This window comes from Patiria miniata, unplaced genomic scaffold, assembly GCF_015706575.1.
Source record: "Patiria miniata isolate m_02_andy unplaced genomic scaffold, ASM1570657v1 HiC_scaffold_11, whole genome shotgun sequence".
Classification (NCBI taxonomy): Eukaryota; Metazoa; Echinodermata; class Asteroidea; order Valvatida; family Asterinidae; genus Patiria; species Patiria miniata.
This window is the reverse complement of record NW_024037049.1, coordinates 5,305,883-5,331,037: the sequence shown is the minus strand read 5'-3', so window position 1 is coordinate 5,331,037 and position 25,155 is coordinate 5,305,883. Positions and strand designations below refer to the sequence as shown.

The following is a 25,155-nucleotide window of genomic DNA, read 5'->3' as shown; positions in this document are numbered from 1 at the left end:
GCACCGACATGACATTGCACCACGCGTCTAGCTATAAGTAATTACACACATCATACTGAATTCAACATATGCTGAGAATTCACAGAGTGAATAGCAGGCGTTCTTTGGGGTTTTCGGTCAGATAGGAGAGTGAAACCCGACTGACATCAGCAGCAACGAATTAAGCTGTTGCATGTATTACCGACATCTGATCGAGGTGCATTACTTAAATTAAGTTATGGAAGTTTTGCAACGGGTGACAGTGGAACCGATCAGGTTCATTTTCACAATGGCGCTCGCAATGCAGTATAGAGCGACCAGGGCTCTTATCCTTCGGAAGGTGTGTATATCAAGCCACAATCAAACCTTGTGTGGTATTGATGAAGACTCATCGGGCCTGGACAGCGACATGCCTGACGGCCAGACGGTACGGGATGATGTTGCAACTTGGTGTTTCTATCTTGACGCCTGTGCGAACCTTCTCGGTGCCCTGGTCTCGTGCGTGTACGGATCAGCCAGTGATAGGTTCGGTCGCCGGGGGCTCCTTGTGCTACCATCGCTTGGCCTGATGTTGGGATCCGCCAGTTATTTCATACACTACTACTTCTTGCAACTCCCTCTCTATTATGTCTTCTTCAGTTCAGCTCTGATGGGACTGTTCGGTTACTACCAGGCGTCTTACATTGCCACAATGAGCTATATATGCGATATTACAGACCATTCAGACAGAAGTTTTAGACTGGGTGTCATGGAATCCATGGGTTTGATAGGTGGGCCTGTAGGTATGATGCTAGCCTCAGCCCTACTCTACGTCAACTACGATGGCTTAGTCTACTTCATCATCATCCTTAGCCAGGGGGTTGTTCTTCTCTACGTCCGCTACTGGTTACAAGAGACAATTGATGTTCGAGCATTTCAGGAGGTAAACTCACAAGACGCTAATTGTTCGCCTCAAAAAATTTGCTCCGATGTGAGCTGGAGTTTGAAGCGGACTCTCATGGTTTATGTTATCTGGAGAACTGAGAACAGGAGGCAGCTTCTTCTGATCAACCAGACAGTTGGCATATTATCCTCACTTGGATCCTCAGGTATATAAAAGAAATAATTAGGAGATATAATTTTCAGACGTTACTTAATTGTTGGTTTTGTGCAAGGTGTAAGCGGGTGACAAACAAAGTATTTGTTTTACGTTTTTCAGTACCAATTTTGTTGGGGGTTATTTTTCAACATTTGTTTGCAGTGAATACCATCATAAGTATGTACACAATGCAAAAAAAGTCGCTTCCTGTTAATTTTGAAGAAGTTTGCAGGAAAAGCAAAAATAATTGATGTTGTTCAGTTACATCGATGGTTTACTTGTGTGTGACAATGATCATGTTTGTGGTGAGTATGATTTTTGAGATTCTGAAGTTACAAAACCACCATATTCCGTGTCCCTATTATGTATTGCGTATATACAGTGCGCCATGCGTAAAACTAAATTATACGAAATGTACATACATGAAGATAACAAAATTAAGCTTAGGCTAATTTATATTTTTGGCATGTCGCGTTGTGCTTTGCACAGATGACGTGGACACATTGGTCATCAAGCATAACTAATGTGACCCGTATGAGTTTGCTTTCCTGACTTGAAGTGTATTTTCTCAACAAATGAATTATCGACGATATTCGACCCTTTTGGCACCCTATTGTTGCCATTGTAGACTTGACAAAAATTAAGGCGACTGTTGTGTACCGGTGATGACTTCGTGTTGACAGTCACAGCTGATAGTCACAAGCGATCCAATTGGACATTCTGTGAATTCATATTTGCCCGGACTTGACCCTGGCTAGCGAGGATGACCCTTTGACGGCTTTATTGTAATCCTTTATAAGCTTGAAGGTTTCTCACACAAAGCAACATATAAAATCCTAACCCGCGTAGGCTGTTTCTGTATAGGAATAATTTTCCCCATTTATCTCCAGAGAATGGGATTTGTTTTGTTGTTAATCCTGAAGGCTGCAACCGGGCCCTCTCCATATTGGTCACTATGGGCCACTAGGCCGCGCCACCATTATACATTCAGCTCAGAACCTTGGAAATACGAACCAGAAAGCAACAACTACATGAGACAGATTGCAAACATGTGCAGAATCTTTTTGGCCAATTGATTCAGTTGATTTCTTCACGTGAATTAACTTAACGAAGACAAAATTAACGGAATTGGTTGAATTTTGTCGAATTTATACTTCATTCATCTTCGTGGAGTATTAAGCATGATTTTTGTTACTATTAGATTATTGCCTGGCATAACGAATAACATCCAACATGTTTTGGTTTTCATAAGTGTTGACGAGGTAAAAAAAAAAAATCCATACCTGAAAAAAATTATATACCGTAAGGATGGGAGAAATCAAGATCGATTTCTGTTTCTGACGATTGTTCATATTCAATGCTTTTATAATTTGTCTTCTACGTTGCAATTCATATTTAACAACTTGATTGTCACAAATTCATAATTAATGAACTTTTTAGCATGTGTTTGAATTGTTCAGTTGTTCAGGTTAATGCAGATCGATTGATGCAGAGCTTAATTGTTAATCTAAAACGGATCTGGTGTCGTCCATAATAATTTATGACGATGATGATACGGGCCGAGTAATAAGTCCTTCGTAATAATAGACCGGTAACTGAAACCTCCATCACAAACAGATGGTACTACAGTCTGTTGAACTTATAGTTACGGTTCAGTGAACAGTAAAGAGTTGGTTTTTTTGGTTGGTCTCAGAGAGGGCCGGCCTGTAAACCTCTTTGAACCTGAATGACTATGGCTGACTGCCTGAGTGACTGTCACTCGTGAAGTGGCCTGGCTGTTTTTGTTGAAAAAAAACCGGGCAGTGTTATCGTATAAGTTACCCAGTAATGGCCTACATCCGGCTCATTGTGTATACCAGATCCATGAAAGACTTGTTGTTTAGTGCCTATAGCTATTGTGAATCTTGTCTTGTTTCATGGACCTTTTATTCGCACGTACTATCTCTTACCATACATTCTTGGACTAAAAAAAATGGACCTGTGTCAAAGTGCTATAGAGATCTAAAAACGGGCATATACAAGGTATATATTTTAACTGTGGTCCAGTACATGAAAAATGTATTTATTTGACAGGTATTACGATTAAAATGGACGGCAAAAAGTGGTTTCATGTCGAATTAGTGATGAGTTTTTCCTAAATATCCTATATGGTGGTGGGGTGAGGGGATAACCGACAGGCTGGCTGTTGCAAATTTGGGCGAAGGGGAGGCTGGAACTCATTTGACGTTGGGGCGCTCTGTTTGTTCATATACATCACAAATCCGTTAAAGGGAAAGGGTATAAGTAGCATCGATTTAAATGTAGTCGTCTTCACTCGTCTTCTGGATGAATAACTAACAGAATTACAAAAAAATACACTTGCCAGCCTGAAACCCACCCACCCCCACCCATTTCCCTCTCCCGGATCCGTCTATACACTGTTGTGACAAATAATCTTGAGAATGATCGTTTGAATTGACTTTCATCCTCAGGAGAGCAAGGGCGGATCCAGGGGGGGGGGGGCCAAAGGGGGCCATGGCCCCCCCCCCCCCCCCCCAAAAAACGAAACCAATTTTTTTTTTTTTAATGTGACATCGCAATAAAGGCAGGCAATGAGTACACCACCATCTTTTCCTCAAAAAAAATTTGTTAAAGTGGTCAGAAATTGCCTCAGATCGCACCACAGAGCATCTAGAATCCAAAAAAAATTCGGGGCCCTAGCGGGCCCCGAACCCCACGCCGTAATTTTTTAGACCACTTTTTGGGGGGACCAATTTTGTTTTGGCCCCCCCCCCAAAATTGTGTTCTGGATCCGCCCTTGCAGGAGAGATGGATTTGACCCGTCTGTACACCAGCAGCCCCCCACTGAGCTGGGCTGACTCCACCCTCCTGGCCTACCTCTCAGTCAAAGATGCTGTCAAGGGTATGATCCTAGCCGTGGGAATACCACTGCTCTTCCTGTACTTCAGCCACTGGACCATCCGACTGGACATGATTATCGCCATGACTACACTGCTGTCCACGTCAGCCTCCCTGGTGCTGAGGGCATTCGCCTCCAGCACCCTCATGATGATGCTAGGTATGTCAGTTTTCCTTAATCTACTCAATGTGGAATGCCAAGTGGATAGTGTGTGGTGCAAAGTATGTTTTCATTAAGTAAGCCTGTTAAAGCCACGTCGGGACATTTGCAGTTATGAAACCAGAAAACTAACTGTCGACTGGTATCAAATACCCTGTGAAATTATTTCTCCTGAAATGTTATCGTTTGGAAGAAGTAACATTGAAGGTTTCGAGACCCAAGATAATGTTCATACGTTTTCTCTGTTTTCTCAAAATGATCGACTTTGTTTAAACTTCAAGGTTTACTTGTTATTTAACTACTTAAAAAAAAGTTTTGAGTTGTCGTTGCATCAAGCAGAAAAAATAATCCTACGTTCCAGGCAATGAAAAAAATCCAATACTGATTTGATGGAATTCTTGATTTTCATATTAATTGTTTCAAATGTCATTGAAAGTTTAGTTTTAGTCTCCCGTATCAATGAAATTTAATCTCTCATAAAAATGTTTTTTTTCTTGCAGTGCCGGTGGTTGGATGTTTAGGAGGATTTCCAAACACGCTCATCTCATCCATCAAATGCAAGCTGGTAGATCCTGATGAATTCGGTAATTTACCAGTCAATTCCTGTTGTGAGTCGGTAGTTATGGACTATAGGACTAGTACAGTGACTAACATTTTCGGGTTTTGACCGTTATTCCCTCTGCCCCCCAAAAAGGGGGGTGGGGAAGTAGATCTGATGGATTTTTAGGACATGGATTTTGATCCCCATCCCCCAAAAGGATCCGTTTTATTGTTGGGCGTCGGTAAAAATAAAAAAAAATTAGACCAGCGACACAAAAGTTATCAAGGATGATTCAGCAATTCCGTTATTGGAGTTGTACACGCATGAATATACAACCACGTAATTAAAGTGATCCTTGGGAGACTCATGTAATTACCGTAACTTGATACAGGCTTGGCATGGTGGTTTGATATTTGTTTTTCTATTACAATATGGCTAATATTCTTTGCCGTCAAATTGACATTGGTTTCGATTGACTGTTGCAAGTTGGAATGTCCGTGCGTTATAGGAGCTTGGCACTTTAATGTAAAGATTAACATTGAATGTAATCGATTCTCCAATGAGATAACAAACAACTAGGATGGCGATAATTTCTCGGTTGATCTACGGGAAGTAGGCCAGGACGTAATGCACATTCGATTTGCAGTTCAGTCATTATGTACATGCATGCATGCACCCTCACTGACATGTAAATAGGTAGTAAATTTACATGTTGGTTGGGCCATGGATTCTAAAATCTTTGACCGTATTGGAAGAAAAAAAATCGATAACCTGAAATATCGGTGGCAATACTTTTTGTTGTAAAAGCCAGCCAACTTCCCATTTCGCCATATGTTTATTATGTTCATTAGGGGAAAATCCATAACTCCATACAGTTGCAAATATTGCTTAATCATGCTTCGGGCCAAAGTGTTGATTCAACATTCTATCTACTCCCTCCCCTTGAGAATCCCTGGACTTCAAACACTCCAGCCCTACCCACCCCTTTTTGAAACAAATCTGGAATCCGCCACTGTACTGATGCATGGCTGCATATTAATCAGCCGACAATATGTCCTTCTTTACACACCCCAATGTGAGAATCGCCGTTCTTATTTTGCTTTTTCAGGAGCCCTGTTTGCCTGTACGATGCTTATCCAGAGTATATGTCACGTCGTAGGCAGAGTCTTCTTTCAGATGTTGTACGCCGCAACACTGACAATCTGGCCACGCCTACCCTTTCTGGGCATGGGCATCTTTTTTGTCATGTTGTTATCCATAATAACGTAAGTCATTGTTTTGGGAAAATGGTTATAGTAGTGGATTTATTTGTGTTTAAATTTACGAACACCTTTTCATGAGAGACTATCCCATTACTCCCCCTTTCCTAGCCTAATAATTACAATTTCAATATTTATGCGCCTAGGCCGTTTCCCTTATCGGGCTACGTGGTAATTAACAGGGTGACCGTTTTAGCCGATTTTCGGCTAATATTGACAGAATTTTTGTTAAAAAACGAGTTTGACAGAAAATTTGACAGAATGGAATTTTTTTGGCAGATTTCTGGCAGAATTCTGCAAAAATGGTTATTTGACAGAAAAACAGCAAATTTAAACAAAAAAAGTGTACCTTTGGTTAAAAATTAAAGCTTCAATACTTTCAAACAAACCCTTGCATAATGGGACAGGTTGGCTGGTCTATGGGTGCTGAGGTTCACTGGGAAACGACTTTGTCATGGCTGGATCCGTGTTTTGCCAGAAATTTACCAATACTTTCACAACATCTTTATGTGACTAGATTGTACATTATGTAATTTGAATCTTAATTAAGGCAATACTACCAATCTGCATGTGATTTTAAGTGTTTATAGTGTATTTCGAGTTCTTCTGGGGAAATTGGCAGATTTTCGATAAATCTGACAGATTTTTTATGTGCATTTAGTAGAATTTGGCTCTGACCGTACGGTCACCCTGGTAATTAAAATGAGCCTAAACTGTCAATGCAATTGAGTACTAGCTGTGTTATCAAAATGCTGGTAGCTTTCATGATCTCTGCATGCGCGCATGAAGGTGAAGTCAGGTGACCGGACCGGTCGGAAACAATACAACAATAGACAATGGATGGTGAAACGGCCTTCAAATACAAGCTGTGTTTTCGCGTAGTTGTTTATACGTGGTGATTAGTGGTCTCAGCCGGGACCAGTAGCGTAATCGAGATTGGTATTGGTATCACCACCGGTCTCGAGACCCATTGTTTTTCATCTTTTATCCGGATTCTTAAGGTCATTAAACTCACAATTTAATCGAGTCTTGGATTTTTATGATTTTGTTATTTTGGTCTGAACTCTGAATTTAAAAGAGACCTCGACATGTACCGTGTAAAAAAAAACCGAGTCCCGAACAGAAATCCAGCTTGACGTTATTCGTATCAGATTCACTTTAATTCATAGTTATGCACATGAGCCTAATTTTTGCATCAACACATGCCTGTTTGTGGCGGTTTCTTCGTTCGAAATGAGAATCCGAACTACCCATGGTATATGACTGTTCAAAAGGCAACTGCGCCAGAGGTCAACTATAGACATGGCGCTGTTGCCTTTTCACAGATCGGCTCGCAATATTATACCAACATAAAAAAAAATATTGTTCGCACACAATAGGCCACCAAAAAAAACTTTTCATAATCACCAGCCTGCAAAGCCGGTTCAATCAGTTCCACGTTCCACAAAACTTCTTGTTGCTTTGGAGAGCGTTCATGCGGATTTCTGTGGCGGCCTTAAAAAAGGAAATTTGAGTTGAACAGATTAGGTTCGGATACAATAAGGTGACCTTAACAGTTTAAAGAATTTACAAGATTGGAAGAGTGGTAATACAGTATACAAAGTATTCACTGCGTGGAGTGCTGTATTTTTGTGTGTGAGTGACCAGGGTTATTATGCATGTATTTGTTCAGGCATTTATAGACGTTTCAGATACCTGGTATTTAAACCCAAATAACATTAACCCTAACCCCTATATGATGTGTAAAGAGTCATATTAAAATGGGGAATTCACTGTTGGAGTTAAAGAAAGTTGGGCTCTGTTTTAGATATCCACATAATAATGCTTAGTACAGCCGATGAGAAGATAACATTTTCCTTGTTTACATTTTCGCACCAAAAACAAACTGGTAGGCCCTATGCAAATTCGTTTGCAGCAACAAATTGACACGAGAACCATTATAGTCCCAAGTAAGTTGGAAAAGGACAAGCGAATGTATGAGTTAACAGTATGGGACACGTAGAAACATTTGCAGTTACTCGGAAACGCACCTAACGATTTAAAGAAAAAGTCCCGTTGCTCAAAGTCGGACAGGACTGGTACTAAATACCCTGTGAAATTATTTCGCCTGAAAAAGTATCATTCGGAAGAAAATTTATTGAAGGTACCGTGGTTTGAGAAAATGTGCCCGCGGGCAGTTTTTTTTAACGTGCGTTAAAACGGAGTCCAGTCACGGGACCCTACAAAATTGTGCATTTGTTTTTTTCGCTCTTTTTTTAAGTGTTTAGTGTCCACTGAGTTGAAAGTTCAACAAGTTGGTTTTTATGCACCCTTCTCAACCCTAAAGGAGCCGGGTTATTTTGACCATCTCACAGCCGGGGGGGGGGGGCGGATTCCCCTCAGATCTCGGCCATTGAGTGACGAAAAATTATGAAACTCGATGCATGCATAATACAACTTAATATTAACATACCCAAGAAATTTCATGACTTTTGATTAAAGGGTTTTGAAATTATGCCTAATTAATTATTCATATGCACCAGTGATAGTTCTGCTTTGTTTACATTAATGGGGAAATTCAGTTTTCACAGCGCGCAGCGCCGAAAAAAATCCCTGCGCGGTATATATAAACCCATGGTCGGAATTCTATGTTTTTGGTATCAAAAGATGCGCAAGACTCGAGGCTAAAAAGTCAGGAAAGCTCGGGTCGGGACATTTTTTTGCAAGGGTCGCGGAAAAAGTTGAAGGGGGGATTCCGCCCCCGGCCCTTTTAGGGTTAAGGATTTTAGCAATGTTATAGCTTCCCCCAAAAAGTATACGAAATGCATTTAAACCAAATGATATGTAGGCCTGTAAAGCCGACCTTTAAGTTTTGGCTTTTGCCTTTAGGTATCGATCTTGAGTGGTGAACTGAAGGCGAGCATGGCAGTATCTGTTGTAGTGATATAAATGATATAATGTCGACGATGATCATGGTACATGTAATGACTTGTGTGGCAATCGGATGATATAGAATTCTATAGAATAATCAGGTTGGTGTGGATATTATAGATAGGCAGGCTGGGCATATTCATTCAAATTTTATTGAGAGTTCTTTATGAATCATTTCTTAACTGCAGGTATATGTGGTGTTTGAGTGGCCATCTAGACAAGAAAGGTAAATGCTTGAGCTAGTTTAAAAAGTGAAAGGTTAAGTTTAGTTGTGGCTTTCACACGCTGCATATATATACGATTTTTTTGCAATTAATGATTGAGCTCTCCCCGATGATGAATTTCATTTGCCCCCAACAGTGACGTACGCAGCACGGTCATTTTTATTGGGGGGGATATTTCTTGAAAAGGGCACTTGCACATCCGTGGTGAAATGTAGACACGTTTTTTTCTCTCCAGACACTTGGCCTCCGTAAAATCAAAAGGGGGGCTGGTACCATGGCGGCGATGTTCAAAACCGACGATTATGCACACTAACTGACAATATATGGCGCTTTTCGTGAAATGCACAAAAAGGCTCCCGGAACGGCAGAGAGTACAAAAAAGGGCACCACTTCCAATTTTTTTTTCTTGGGGGGGGGGGGGTAAGCGCTGGTGAAAAAAAAGGGCATTTGAATGGAAAAGACCAGTCTTCACAAAGTATTGGGCGGGTAAATATCCCCTGAAGAGCACAGACAGTACATCTTCAAATTTCTATCTATAGCTACAAATCACAAATAACTGGATTTCGTATTTCTTTCCCGATTTTCTTATTGCAGATAAAACGGATGCTCGACAGCAGCTGATCAACTCGTACGATGGCAATGAAGAGGAGATTGAGCTATTTTCTGCCAAAACAAAGTGAATGAACGTCTTAAACTTAGATGGTTCGATGAATATTGGGTGGGGAATTTTACTTTATAAATTCTCGTTTACATGAAATAAGTAGATTTAGTCGTTATGTTATACAAGGATGTTCTTCCGTAGGTTTCCACCTCTGTTGCAATGGTATGATGAATAGGCCTATTACCATAATTTATTAATTTTTGTAACAAAACAAATGTGTATACCAAAATATTTAAGAGGTTTGCATTTAGTAGTTTTTACATAGCAGATTCGAAGTAAAGCTTAGGATGTACCTTCGCCTCGCCTCATCCGGCCAAAACAAAAAACAGTCCCTCGGAAGTAGGCCTAAAAATGCTGTTTTTTATGTACTGGGCTTCATGGTAGTTTTTGCGGGAATTTCAAAGCTTAAATACGGTGAAATGCCAATAATATATAGACGAATGTAATATAATAGAAGGGAATTAAATGTAGTGTTGGTTTCTTGACGTGGGCGAGATCATGGTATCATGGGAATTCATTGATAATGTTAAGCTAAAACTTCGTTAGAAATCACTTTATTTGGGGGGTTGTAATTTTTTTTTTAGTTTTGGAAACGCCCTTTGTAGAATCACTTCTGTTCTCACAAAATAAGCATAGGACCTACATATAGTGGAGATGCTAAGCGAAAAATTGTGCACTTTGTGGTAAAAGCATGAAATTCGGCATGTGGGGTCAAAATGGGCTAAAAATCATTTTAAGATCGGGACCCATCCTGGATCTTGCCCATTTTGGGGGCGGAGCTTGATTTTTAAAAAAAGGGGTGCAAACAATACAAACTCATGAAAACTGTATTTAACATCAAATTTCCTTGGTTTTTTACGCTTTGAAATAAACTTAAACATGAAATAAGACATTCTAGCATTCTAACACCTGTTAATTTTCCACCCATTTTGTGGGCGTGGTCTAAATGGTAAAAGAGGCGGTATATATTAGCAGTTTGGTTCTAATATGGAAAACATCATTCAGTTTGGTGGTAAAATTCTGAAAATTGGCATGTCCAATTGAAATGGGCGAACATAATTTTTAGAGGTGAACGCATCTTGGATCTTGCCCATTTGGGGGGCGGAGCTTGATTTTTCAAAAAGGGGAGTGCAAAAAAAGAAAACTCAAAAAACTGTATTTTACATTCACTTTGTTTCTCATGCTTTGAAACAAAGTGGATGTAAATTCTAACATTCTAACGTGTTATTTTCACCCTTTTGCGGGCGTGGCTTAAATATGTAAAGAGGCGGTACATTGGAGCAGCTTGATTCAAACGAGGGAAAATCATCATTTTTGCTGGTAAAAACACAACTTTTCCATCGGTTTAAATGGTTGCAAGACTAGTTGTTGCCCTTTAGGGGTGGAGCTACATTTTAAAGTAGGCGGCTATAAAAAAAATCATATCTAAATTGTTATCATTGTCTACAAGTAACTTACACAGGGTGAGTCAAAAAAAAGGAAACCCAAATGGCAGGACACATTTTTTTAATGAAGTTCTGCATGTAGCACTATCAAAATCATATGAACTTCAAATTTGGTTTGTGTATTTTTCTTGGTAATCCTAAGAAGCCTATTGCATTTGGGGCCGAAAGGTCAAGGGTCAAGGTCACTTTACATGTGAACTTCAAATTTGGTTTGTGGATCGTTCTTGGTCAAGGGTCAAGGTCACAGTGGCTAAAACAATAGAAATCTTGTATTTATTCTGAGATCATAGGGATTAGGGATTAATTCATATAAAACCTACACGAACGTGTTTGCTTAATTTTCATTCATACAGATGCTAGTAAATGCTTCAAAATTGGAAGTAAAAGCAAATGCCATGTTTTATTCATACGAACATGGTATCATTTGTACTTTATGAACTTTGTTAATATTAATTTTTCGCGATTAACATATGATAAATGCTGTAGCTTTTGCGCAGAATTATTTGCTTTATAATTTCAAGGTTGCCCCAACCCAGCCTTGTGAATGACAAGTGCATATTTGAAATCTGAAGCATTTACTCCTTTATATTCATACGAAACGTACAGATGGGAGTAATGCAAATGCCAGTTTTTATTCATACGAACTACCGTATGGTATTATTTGTACTTTTTCGCGATTAACATTAATAAATGCAGTAATTTTTGCGCAAAATTATGTGCTTTTATATTTTCAAGGTAGCCCCAACCCAACCTTGAAATATGACTAGTAAATATTTAAAATTAGTAGCATTTACTCCTTTTTATTCATAAGAAACGAAGTAAACGCTTATAGTGTAGCAAAAGCTTAAAGGTAAAAGTAATTATTTTCAGAATTTAGCAAACGGTTTTTAGTAAAAGTGTTTGCTTAATTTTCATTCGTACAGATGCGAGTAAATGCTTCAAAATGGTAGCAAAAGCAAATGCCATGTTTTATTCATACGAACATGGTATCATTTGTACTTTATGAACTTTAATAAATGCAGTAGTTTTTGCGCAGAAGTATTTTACTTTATAATTTCAAGGTTGCCCCAAACCAGCCTTGTAAATGACAAGTGCATATTTAAAATCTGAAGCATTTACTCCTTTATATTCATACGAAACGAAGTAAACGATAAATATTTTTTTTCTGGTAATGAAACCAAGGATCCTCAAAAGTGCATGCCCCAGGCACTGTAGCTCGCAAACCCCCCCCAAAAAACGTAGAGAGAAGACAATGAGAAAAAATTACAGTTTTAGAGGTGGGAGGAAAACCCCAGAAGAATAGTCCGGGGAAAACCCACGGAATCAGGTATGGACTGAAAACCCAATCCACATGTAGACCATGGGTGCCGATGCACAGCGCATTGTGCACGTAAACGGCATTGCGTTCGTCGCGTTTGATGCGCTTTTTTTTGTATCTGTCCTCCAGCACGTGACCCTCCCCGGTGCCGCTTTCCATTTCGGTTACGATAGTTTTATTTTCTGCAAACTTATAAACATGTAAAGCTTTACATTTTGCAGGCCATTTACTCAAGAGCAAATGGTTTTTAGTTAAAGTGTTTGCTTAATTTTCATTCATACAGATGCGAGTAAATGCTTCGAAAGTGGTAGAAAAGGCAAATGCCATGCTTTATTCACACAAACATATGGTATCATTTGTACTTTATGAACTTTAATAAATGCAGTAGTTTTTGCGCAGAATTATTTTGCTTTATAATTTCAAGGTTGCCCCAACCCAGCCTTGTAAATGACAAATGCATATTTGAAATCTGAAGCATTTACTCCTTTTTATTCATACGAAACGAAGAAAACGATTATTAGGCCAAAAACGGCTCTGGTTTCTGGTATGCGCGCGCGTCGCCATAGCCATGTGCGTCGGCAATGTAAGATGACGTCTTTCAATGTAAGATGATGTCTCAAACCACCAAACTCACTGGTTCGACTGGAATCCTGCTGCTGAACAATTTTAACGTGTTATTTCTCATAAAGTTATTTCTCATGTCTAAGTTTATTTCAAGCATGAAGAACAAAGGGAAATGGATGTTAAATACAGTTTTTCTGAGTTTTTTAATATTTTGCACTCCCCTTTTTGAAAAATCAAGCTCCGCCCCCCCAAAATTGTGCAAGATCCAAGATGTGTTCACCTCTTAAAATTATTTTCAGCCCATTTTAACTGGCCAATTTTCAGGATTTTACTACCAAACCGAATAATGTTTTCCATATTAGAACCAAACTGCTAATATATACCGCCTCTTTTGTACATTTAGGCCACGCCCACAAAATGGGTGGAAATTAACTGGTGTTCGAATGCTATAGAATGTTATATTTTATGTTTAAGTTTATTTCAAACCATAGAAAAACAAGGAAAATGGATGTTAAATACGATTTTTATGAGTTTGTATTGTTTGCACCCCTTTTAAAAAAACAATCAAGCTCCGCCCCCAAAATGGGCAAGATCCAGGATGGGTCCCGATCTTAAAATGAATTCTAGCCCATTTGGACCCAACCTGCCAAACTTCATGCTTTTACCACAAAGTGCACGATTTGGGCCATAAATGGACCTAAGCAGCTCCACTAATATGTGCTGTACTCAGTTAAACAATTGTTACCCTAGGTTTTTTATAATTATTTGCTCAATCAGTGTAGTCTACACAACATGCAGCACAACATTCCCAGCATTTTTTTAGGGGGGCAGAAATCTATGCTATATGATAATTTGAATAAAATGGCAAATGTACTTCGGACTTGGAATCGGTGTGCATTATTTTATTTCTGGACACATGAGGGCGCTGTTGTCATGCGTTTCTCTGGATACGGATTTCAGTCATCTAATCCAAATAACTTTATGTAAAAAGCATTAAAACAGATCAAAACAAAAAATGGCGCATGAAAGAACTGTGAATTTTTCTTAAAATTTGTTTATTACTTTACTTGGAAAATTAAATGACCACTTTAAGCACAAACAGAAACGATATCACTGCTGTTTTCATGTACTAATACTTCTGAAAATGCAAAAATCCAAATCACTGAAAAAAATTAATAGCTTTTGGAAAATTCTAAGATGTCTATCATATCGGCCAAGTGAATTGCTGTTTTTCAACCAGTTAATAATACAGTAAATTTCCCTCTGAAAACATCTACCCCAAAAAGAGGATTCATTCTTTAACTACAATGGATATTTTTGACTACATTATATTGAATTATGTATGATTATAAACCTTTCATTTTATAATGCAAAGAATGTCATTTCATATAATGAATTTTAATGATTTCGACTGAATGAGCCTACATGCGCAGAAAAACTACCTAAAACGACCGAAACTGAGACGACTTTAAGGACCCTATGAAATGAAAGTTCAAGCCCTTTATGCTAGAACCCAGAAGCAAGGTAATTATCCCTTTGTTAAGGAATATATTTTGCATGCATCTTTAGACGTGAATCAGACTGCCTCTAGAAATCCTCTAAAACTAGATCTTCAGTTGTGTTTATCTTTTACCAAGAGGGCCGGGACCTGGGAAGGCCAGGACCAGGGAAGGCCATTCTTGATGGTACAACCTCCTTCACTGGAAAATAAAGATCAGAACATTATCGCAATGCCTCAGGCATGTTTTTTTAAGACCTCTCATCACATGTGGAGACACAAACTACATCACATGACAGTCATGTGATGGGGGGGGGGGGAACTTGCAGTTCCAGCTGATGGCATCTCAGGTGAACTCCATCATTCATATAACATCTTGGAGGAGTTTTACAGCTGCTGCACCGGTCATTAAAAATCTGTGTCCCATTCACAGTGCTTAAGATTCTGCAAATCACGAAGTCACTTGGCATCGTTGTTTATCCCGGCTGTCTCTTTCTTCTTCTAGTTGTTTTGTCAGAGCAATCTGTTCCTCCAAGTCTTTTTGGTTTTGTCGCTTTCTCCTCTGCCTCTCCAAATCTCTATGTACACCTTGGTGCAGCCTCTGTAGCCATAATGAAAAAAGAAGGAACCATACCGGTTATTTGAGATGTATTTTCAGTCCTATTTTTGAGTATCACCCATAAAAAAAGACTTTGTTTTCAACTTACTCTTTGTCTTGCAATGTAGAAGTTAACTGCTTTTGAATGAAACATTGATTTAAAAAAATCAGCCCGTATTTAGCTTTGGAATGATTACTCATTTTCACGAAGTACACTGGTTCTTGCCACTCTATTACAACCAATACTGCTGGGACAGGAACCAGTCTATTCCTAGGGCAGATTTGTTAGTGGCAAAAGCAACCCAAATAAATAGGATTGTTTCCTTCTTTTCTTGCAGTTAAAATAAAACACTCATGCTTTAGATCAAAATTTGCAAGGAGATAAAATCGCAAGTGTTGCATGTAATGGACACTACACAGTATATCTTTCAGGAATACAGTTAAAAACAACTGATAAAAAGTTAGCTCCTAGAAACCAAATTCTCGTCATTTTGGATTTCTTTACAAATTACACTTTACAACACTTTAAAGTAAGACGTAGCCTGCCCTAGTCGTACTCGATCGAAGGCCTACCAATACCATTGTCACGCCCCAACTATCGCATCGGTCCCAACTATAGTTGGGACTGTCCCAACTATAGTGCAGCAGTTGGGTCGGCCCAACTATAGTTAGGACTGGAGTTGCGCCGGATGCTTCATGCTTGATAGATCTTGTTGGATTAAATGTTCCGCGGCGCTGGCACCGTGTATTCGTCGTGCATGCATGCCGCAAGGCTGGCCGGTCACGTGGTACTGCCTAGTTGGATGAGTTGTCCAGCTGCTGGGTTTTATTATCCAGCAACATTTTGCAAAATTCAAAGATTGCCATGGCCGGCCAACTATAGATGGGCCCCTACCATAGCTAATGTCAAAGGTCTCAAGTCGGACATGTAATAAGCAGAGCTGTAGAGAATGTTTTATAGTCGTACATCAATGTAAACTATAGTTGGAACCGCCAAATAAAAATATTGCGGTGGCCCAACTACAGATGGTCCCCACCCATAGATCATTTCATTGGTCCCCAGTAAAGTCAGATGTATTAGAGTTGTAGGAAATGTTTTATAATCGTACAACAATGTACACTATAGTTGGGACCGCTAAATAAAAAGATTGGGGTGGCCCAACTATAGATTCGCCCCATCAATAGCTAATTTCAGTGGTCCCCAGTAAAGTCAGACGTGTATCAGAGATGTAGGGAACGTTTTATGGTTGTACATCAATGTAAACTATAGTTGGGACACCGCAAAATAAAAAGATCGAAGTGGCCCAACTATAGATGGGCCAGCCCAACAATGGAACTTACAGTTGGGACTGTCCCAACTATAGTTGGGACAGGCCCAACTATAGTTGGGCCAGCCCAACTGTGGAACTACAGTTGGGACAGATGCGATAGTTGGGGCGTGACACCCACATACAAACTTATCGCGGAAATTCACCTATGCAAATTGGGGTCAACACGCCCCTCATTATGACGTCAACGTTGAGTTCGTGCTTGCGCTCATGCCATCAATTTCAGCCCGACTCGCTTCAGTTTTATGAATGAAATCATTATGCATCGGAGAGTGCACATGCCAGAAATTTACAGTAGAAAAGCTCATGATATCTGCTTTCTTTTGCCGAAGAAAGCATCAAAATCGATGACCTATTGCTTGAGTTTTGACAGTTGAAACATTTTTTAGCGGTTTTTTTTTTAGGAATCAAAACTTCTTATTTTTCGAGGGAGTCCATCTTTTTAATCCTAAATTTCTCTCTTCTCGAATTTGGTTCGGGAAAACCGGAATTAGTTCCATATAGAACAGGTTTTCAGCTTTGATATGGTGTGGCACATGTGGGTGGCCGGTCTGATACGGCGATGGCCGCGAGCAATATGCATAAAAATTGCTCGCTAAAACTGCCCAAAATTGCGAACGATAGTGAAGTAATCACGTGATATAAACACGTGCAACGTGCAGGAGATATATATAGCTCAGTGAAAGGCGGTTACGAAGATTAAAGGGATCCCGTTTGATTAAAGGGATCCCGTTTGATGAAATGTGTGTGTGTCTCTTTTTTTTTCTGTCCCTTTTACCCTGTATCCCGATGCAACGGAGTTGGGCGGTGGGTTGGGGTGGGGATGGCCCGCGGGTGGGGTGGGGGAGGCCTGCAGGTGGGGTGGGGGAGGGGGAGGGGATGGGGGGGGGGCGGGGGAACAAAGACACAGTGGGTGGAATATGCACATTCTTTGGTTGAATGGCCATTGCACATATCCCAACACCTTGAGGGGCGGGGTGGGGTCCCCTGGGTGGGGGGAAAGGAACGGGAGGGGGGTACTGAGAACCAGGATAATGGAATAATTCCTGTCTTTCATTTCTTACACCTGCACCATATCAGGACCCCATGGAAGGGGAGTGCACATAAGGGGTTCCCGGTGGAGGGGGGGGGGGGCGTGGGGGAGGATGCCTCGTGAGTGTAGAGGGGGGCCGGGGTTAGAGTACTCAAAACCAGGAAGCTTAAAATCCGGGGGGGGGGGCTCAAAAGGAGGAGGGTGGAATTTCATATTTCCTTTTCTTTTTTCGGTCCTTGCAACATATCCCGACCCTAGTGGGCGATGGGTGGTGGGGGCCCCCACCAACACAGAAATCTTGATATGCAAATTAGGTAAACAGCGCCGCTCATTATAGCATCATCATGAAATTCTTGCTTACCCGCAAAACATCTACTTCGGCCAATTTTCGGCCAGACTCCTTCAGTTTTATGAATAATATCACTGTAGGCCTACATCGGAGGATGCACCTGCCAGAAATTTACATGCTGAAAGCAACAGAATCATGTCCGCTTCCTTTTGCCGAAGACAGAGTCAAAATTGTTAAATGAAAGGGTGAGTTTTGACGATTAAAATATTGTTTTAGCGTTTTCCTTTTTGTAACTCAAACTTCGTATTGTCCAAGGGAGTCCATCTTTCAATCCTGTTTTTCTTCCTTCCAACATTTTGTTTGAGATCAAATGAATTAATTCCGAGTAGTTGAGTTTTTTAGCTGGCGAATGGTGTGGCCTAAGTGGGTGGTCGGTTTAATAGTGCGATGGTCGCGAGCAAAATGCATGGAAATTCATCACTGGAACTGCCAAAAATTGCGAATGATTTTCAAATGATCACGCCGGTTATATCCGGCCCGCCGGCACCGCGCGCGTTCTAATAAAAACCCAAGATTAATAAAATAATCGGTTACACCTCTATGTTCCGACACCCCTATGTTCCGACTGCACATATTCCTATTCCTAGCCCTAAACCCTAACCGGGAGTAACACAATCTAGGTTGTCGGAACATAGGGGTGTCGGAACATAGAGCAGTCACCAAATAATCAAGATGTTTTGTTTTCTGATAAATGATGTGACTTTATTATTGGGAATACCACTTTCTTTTTTTCCTTTTCCCTGCCCTGGATACCATATTCCGACCCTGGGGATGGGGCGGTGGGGGGGGGGGGGGGGGGGGCGGGCGGAGCGTGGTGTTCAAACCACGCCAAGAGGGCTGAAATTGTTTTTTCCAACAAGTGAAGTTTGTCTTTTAATTTGGTGCAATGACGTTCCCGACCAGACTTTCTTTACTGCGATATCATGGACCGGGCCGGGGTTGAGGCGGGACCGTATCATAAGTCCGACGCCTCATAGGTCCGACGCCTCATAAGTCCGAAATTTCGGACTTATGAGGCGTCGGACTTTATTTATTCCGCCTCATAGATCCGACGCCTCATAAGTCCAACGCCTCAAAAGTCCGACAACGGAAAAACGAGTGTCGGACTTACGAGGCGTCGGAGCTATGAGGCGTCGACCTATGAGGCGTCAGATTTATTAGGCGTCGGACCTATGAGGCGTCGGACTTATGGGCCTTTATTTGGTTAGGGGATGTGATTTTGTCGGATTTATGAGGCGTCGGACTTATGAGCGGACCCCGTTGAGGCCGGGTAGGGGTTGTGGGGGCGGGGGGATTTCCCAAAACAAAGAGGGTGGAATGTCCTTTATGTTCTTTTAGTTATTAATCTTAAGACGTGCTGCTCTTGGGGGGAGAGAGGTGGTGGGGCCGCATGAGTCGGGGGTGGGGGTGGGGGGGGGGGGGGTTAAGGTACTCCAAACCAGGAGGGTTGAATATCCCGGGGAGCATCAGAAGGGGAGGGCCTGGAATTTCCCAATCTTCTTTTGTTTTCATCATCATCATCATCATCATCATCATCATCAGACGTCGTAGGCTACTGCCCGTTGACGCAACAACCGTCCACTTCTTCTGGGTTGTGTGACTGGTGAAGGGGTGATTTCCTTCGCTGAAGGGTCGCCGCAGTTAGTTTATCCACGCTGAGACCGCTCCATCTGGTGAGGCCGTCGATCCAGCGGAGTTTGGTCATTGCATTATATCCCGACCCTTGGAGACAGAGGGTGGGGGCCCCGACAAACTATTCACAGAAACCTTCGTATGCAACTAGGCGAACAGCTCCGCTCATGATGACGTCATTGTCAAGTTCTTGTTTCATTACGCGCATGACATCGTCTTCGGCCAATCTCACTGGGAGTCCATCTCTTCAATCCTATTTTTCTTCTTTCCAACATTTGGTTCGAATTCAAATGAATTTATTCCGAATAGTTGAGGTTTTCAGCTGTCGAATGGTGTGCCACATGTGGGTGGTCGATTTGATAGTGCGATGGTCGCGAGCAATATGCATTGGCATTTTTCGATGGAACAGCCAAAAATTGCAAATGATTTTCAATAATTGATCACGCCATCACCGCTTGCGTTCTAATAAAAAAACAAAATTAATCTAAAAAGCAAGATGTTTTGTTTTCTGATGAATGATGCACCTTCATTACATTATTGGGAGTAGGCCTACCCCTTTCATTTCATTTCCCCTGTCCTGGATATCATATTCAGACCCCCGGGTGTGGCGGGGGCGGGGTGTGCGGTTCAAGCCATGCCAAGAAAGCTGAAATTATTTTCTTTTCCAACAGTGATTTTTGTCTTTTTACGGTGGTGGTGCAATTACGTTCCCGGCCAGACTTTCTTTTTTACTGCGAGACTGGGTTGGGGTGGGGGTTGAGGCCGGGTAGGGGTTGTTGGGGGTCGGGGGATTTTCTTCCAGTGATTCTAAGTTCCAAATCTGCATGCCCAGTGGGTGGGTATGGGAGCGGGCAGGGCTGGTGGATTTACCAAACAAAGGATTGCATATTCTTCAAGTAATTTTATTCAGACTTGCTTGCCCGTGGGTGGAGGGGGGGGGGGGACGGGTTGGATTTCCCAAAACAAAGAGGATGGCATATCATTCCTGGGAGAGAGAGGGGGAGAGAGAGGTGGAGGGGTTATAGTACTCCGAACCAGGAGGGTTGAATATCCCCGGAGAGCCGCAGATTGGGAGGGCCTGGAATTTCTCAATCTTCTTTTGATTTGGTCCTTGCATTATAATCCCGATCCTTGGGGCAGAGGGTGGGGGCCACGACAAACTATTCACAGAAACCTTCGTATGCAAATTAGGTGAACAGCGCCGAATTTTATGACGCAATCGTCAAATTCTTGCTTTAAAATACGCGCATGACATCGTCGTCGATCAATTTCGGCCACTCTCGCTAGGAGTAGGAGTCCATCTCTTCAATCCCGTTTGTCTTCTTTCCAGTATTTGGTTCAAATTCAAATGAATTTATTTCGAATAGTTGAGGATTTTAGCTGTCGAATGGTGTGCCACATGTGGGTGGTCGGTTTGATTGTGCGATGGTCGCGAGCAATATGCATGGACATTTTTCGAAGGAAATGCCAAAAATTGCGAATGATCAGTTAGTCTGCATACAGTATACACGTACGTACGTGCAGCAGAGCAGGGGATCTACCCGATGTTCCCCAATACCGATGTTCCCCCAAATCCATAGGATTAGGGTTAGGGTTAGGGTTATATTGGTAAGGATTTCGAGGAACATCGGTATTAGGGAACATCGGAATTGGGGAACATAGACATGCACCCGTGCAGGAGCTATGGAAGAAGCGTTACAAAGCAAGGATTCCGTTTGTTGATGGCCTTTTTTTTCGTCCCTTACTATCCCAAAGCGACGGGACGGGGTTGAGTGGGTGGGGTGAGGGAGGCCCGCGGGTTGGAGTGCAGGTTGGAAGGGTGGGGAGATAGGGGGCGGTGCACCGGGAACACTCCATGCACATTTTTTATTGACCCTTTTGGCCTTGCCAATTATCCCGACCCCTTGGGGCGGGGCGGGGATAAAATTTCCTTTGTTCCTAATTTTTCCTTTTTTCCGTGCACCATTATCCAGACCCCGGGGAAGGGGGCGTTAGGGACGGGGGGAGGGGCGAATGGGGGATGGGGGCAAATGGGGGATGGGGCCGCGTCCCCACTTCTACGCCTGTGCAATTAAGTGTGGGTGTGTGTGTGTGTGTGGGGGGGGGGGGGGGGGGGTTTAGAGTACTCCGAATCAGGAGGTTGGAATATCATGGTTTTTTTTATTCACCCTTTGCGCTGTCCCCTGGCGCGGAATGGAATATGGGGTGAAAATATCTTATTTTCATGCAATGATGTTTTTGGGGGGTTTTTTTGGGGGGGGGGGCTTTATAAGAAAACTTAAAAACAGTAATCATGAAAAATATAAAATTTAATAAAAATGCAAATTGCAGAAACGAATATCTCATATCTATTTTGTGAAAATGTTGTGGCTCTGAAAAGAGCCGTTTTGGTTTTAGTTTGTTGATTCGATGATTTCTTCGAAGGCTTGGCCGACACTTTCTTCTGCTTGCTCGATGTGTTCTTGCTGGCTGGCTTCTTGGCTGGCTTCTTGGCTGGCTTGGCTGACAGATGTATATTTGACTTGGATGGCGTTTTCTTGGCAGGTTTCTTGGGTGACTTCTTCGGCGCGGGTTTCTTGACTTTATTCACCATTTTGGCTTGCTTGGCTTTTCTGCAATCTTGGCTTTCATTTCCCGTTCCTTCTTGGCCTTGATTCTCTCCTTCTCCTTAGCTACATTAGCCTTGGCCGGCAGCCTTCTCTTTCTCCTCGGTGGTGTCAAACTTGAACGTACCAGCGGCTCCCTTACCTGCCATCCGAGTGAGCCTCCAACTTCATTGATTCATGTTTTATTATTTAAAAGTTTACTCTAGCATGGCTTATTACACAGAAATTCTTAGGGTGGATTATCTGGATCCGCACGTCCGTACCCCCGTGGGCGTACCAAGCACCTCCCGCATGCAAAAAAAAAATATCTTTTTTCGCCTCTTTGGCCGACGTTCTGACTTGGTGGGTCCTTTTTCCGCAAGTTCAGAATATTTTCTCTAAAAATTGGAGCAAAGTACATGTATTTGAAATGCCTTCCTTTGTCAGAAACCAACAAAATAGAAACTGCATTCTCATGTTTAGACGATACACAATGACATCAGAGGAGAATAACAATCAGTACTGTCGAACTATTCGCTCACAAGATGCCTTTGATCACTAGTTCTCCATAATTATTTAGAGTATTTTGTATTCGGAGTATTCATCATTTTCCATCGTTTCTGACCTTTCAATAACATTGGACTTAAAGGGAAATCTTAAGGGCTCCGCTAAGCCTCATATAATTATGTCAGACGCATATAGGCCCCAAGTCCGGCAAAATCTAATATAAGGCCCATAACTGTTATAAAATTCCGACGCCTAGGTCCGACACCTCATCAGTCCGACGCCTAATAATTTGGAAATTTCGGACTTCCGAGGCGTGGCGGGGGTCCAGGTTTATCATCGGAGGAGTCGGACTTGCGATATATAGGCCTAAGGCCCCAACCTTGATAGTATAGCCTCCCATGCAGCTACGGAACAACTCGAAATTTGGTTAATCAGGGTATATATATTGTTTTATTTCGTAGTACTATGCAGTTTTCTTTGACCATGGAGGGATGGTTTGACTTTCAGGTTTTGAGTTATCAGTGTTGACTTTATCCAGATTTCGCTTATTCCAATTTGTCAGCGTTTTCACGAAGGGGTGAATTTGCCGCAATAGGTGTTGGGGTTTAACGGTTAGGGTTAGGTTTGGGGAACAGGTATAACATAATGCACCCGTTGAACTTGCAGTGGTTGTCAGAAAAGAGGTTTTAAGTTGGTCACGATTTGGAATAAACATTTCGCATACTACTGACTAACTTTTGAAACACAGATGAAACTTCAAAGATGTACCAATTACAGAATAATGGAACAACAATTGCGAGGTACCGGTATCGTAACTAATCCCCATAGATGTTTGTCTGGTCGTGAAAACTAAATCCCACACACTTGTTGTTTTGGCAAATAACCGATACCCATTCCCCACCCTTTGCACGAATTTGTCTCTTCGTAAAAAATCAAAAGACATTCAGGTGAAGTTTTCTCAACATTGATTTGATTGTTATGATTTCGTTGATTTTATCTGATTTTGACCCAGACTTCTTTCCAAAAAATGTTCGTTGCGTGCAATTTCAGCCGGAACAAGAATTTTGAAAAAAGGTATGATTTTTGGATTGATAATTTAGTCCCTCCGTAAAAACGCTGAAAACCTTTTGCAATTTGATTCAAAAATTTCAAAACTATTTTTTAAAAGACTTGTCATGCTTACTGCTTACTGCTTACTTACTCTGATTCGATTTTTAAAGAACGGGTTTTTGACTATGTATTAGCCTGGGGGAGATTATAATCTGGATTGTTTGTTTTGCGTCTGTTCTTTGACGACTCTTCGGAATTGCCCCCATGATCTACCCCTTTCGTGAAGTTGGCATCAAGTGTATTTCCTTTTATTTTCATGCCTTTGTTGTTATAACTTCTCGACATTATTGACAAGTGGTGAACATTCATATTCGTACTTGTATTAGTCATCTAAGTTAAAAACAAACACATTCTTGTCCTGGTGTAAATCAAAGAGTAAAAACAGTAAAAACAGCATGCAAGAACTGACAATAGTAAAACTTACACTTAAATTAACCTATGAATAAAACATACCTGTAAAACACAATAATTTTTAAAATGATAACATAAAGACTGATAGCAAAAAGACACGATGCCTATCCGCCCTGGGCTAGCACTATGACAATGAAATATAACTTTAAAAATATGCCGGGGAAAAAAGGATAAAGAACTTTAAAAATGTTTTTTTTTCCATCGTCGTAAAATACTAAAAACCACAGGTGCAGATTTTGAATAGTTATTAAACTTAAATAAAGTTATTTTGTACTGTGTTTTCCAGTGGCTTATTCACAACAAATGATGTAGAGATCTAAACGGTCTTTCATATTTGCTGTATTATTATGTAACTTTGAATATACATGTAATCCCAAATTGCATTTTGGTCAAAAATAAAATGAAGCAAGCTTCGAGTCGAACTCCGATTTGAAAAAAAATTGACTTGAAGCTCGCCGATCCCCTGGATCATCCAATACATGTACATACACGTATACGTATTTGTATGCAGGATGTATGCATAGTGCTTGGCCGTGGCGTGGGAACGTATCAGATTACATATCGGCCGACCGCAATATCGATCGGTTCAAAAATAGATGGTCCGCGCGGGAATTGACCTGGATTGACCCGCAAACGTTCGGGTTGTCTGTGACGTAGGCAAGTCACCGACATATTTTTCTAAAAATGACTGCAAGTGCGCAGGCGTGCAAATTCCCGCACGATGCATAGGCCAAGTTCGTATGTGACACCATTACCAAATTTCACTTACAGCTTGATCGATTTTCTTTTTATAATGAACACCTGCGATAATTCCAGCTGCAATCACAATAGAAGCAGCAACAGACACTCTTGATCCAGTCGACATTTTCAGTGTTTATTGCGATTAAGCTAACATTCCATTTCCAAACATAATGCCAGCTCGAAAGACAAGAAAATGCACGTCCAGCCGGGCCGGGTACAGACTAGAATCAATCTGAACAGCGCCCTCAAGAGTTTATTTCTCTTACTATTTGCAAAGGGATTATTTTTTTTCAATTCTTCAATCACTTGAAAAAGTAGATTAAAAC

The 25,155-nt window shown here is 41.3% G+C and overlaps 2 protein-coding genes across 2 annotated transcripts; one reads left to right on the top strand and one right to left on the bottom strand.

Moving 5' to 3' along the window:
- Window positions 1–10,501, top strand: LOC119742819 (proton-coupled folate transporter-like). The gene is made up of 6 exons (XM_038219003.1): window positions 1–1,067; window positions 3,861–4,115; window positions 4,616–4,699; window positions 5,765–5,921; window positions 9,014–9,051; window positions 9,644–10,501. Exons 1-6 carry the CDS (start codon window positions 218–220, stop codon window positions 9,727–9,729), a joined length of 1,470 nt encoding a protein of 489 aa, XP_038074931.1. The 5' UTR covers window positions 1–217; the 3' UTR covers window positions 9,730–10,501.
- A 3,580-nt stretch (window positions 10,502–14,081) lies between these two features.
- LOC119742808 (protein PET117 homolog, mitochondrial-like) lies at window positions 14,082–25,071 on the bottom strand. Its single transcript, XM_038218992.1, has 2 exons — window positions 24,858–25,071; window positions 14,082–15,136 (listed from the first exon to the last, which is right to left on the bottom strand). The coding sequence occupies exons 1-2, from the start codon at window positions 24,951–24,953 to the stop codon at window positions 14,987–14,989; spliced, it is 246 nt and encodes an 81-aa protein (XP_038074920.1). The 5' UTR covers window positions 24,954–25,071; the 3' UTR covers window positions 14,082–14,986.
- Window positions 25,072–25,155: the final 84 nt, after the last annotated feature.

What these genes read in the sequence shown, in the direction of transcription:
- LOC119742819 (XM_038219003.1), top strand. Translation starts at nt 218, where the DNA reads ATGGAAGTTTTGCAACGGGTGACAGTGGAACCGATCAGGTTCATTTTC. An exon ending in ATCCTCACTTGGATCCTCAG is followed by an intron (nt 1,068 to 3,860) that starts GTATATAAAAGA and finishes CCGCCCTTGCAG; the next exon opens with GAGAGATGGATTTGACCCGT. An exon ending in TGGCCATCTAGACAAGAAAG is followed by an intron (nt 9,052 to 9,643) that starts GTAAATGCTTGA and finishes TTCTTATTGCAG; the next exon opens with ATAAAACGGATGCTCGACAG.
- LOC119742808 (XM_038218992.1), bottom strand. Translation starts at nt 24,953, where the DNA reads ATGTCGACTGGATCAAGAGTGTCTGTTGCTGCTTCTATTGTGATTGCA. An exon ending in AAAAGAAAATCGATCAAGCT is followed by an intron (nt 15,137 to 24,857) that starts GTAAGTGAAATT and finishes TTATGGCTACAG; the next exon opens with AGGCTGCACCAAGGTGTACA.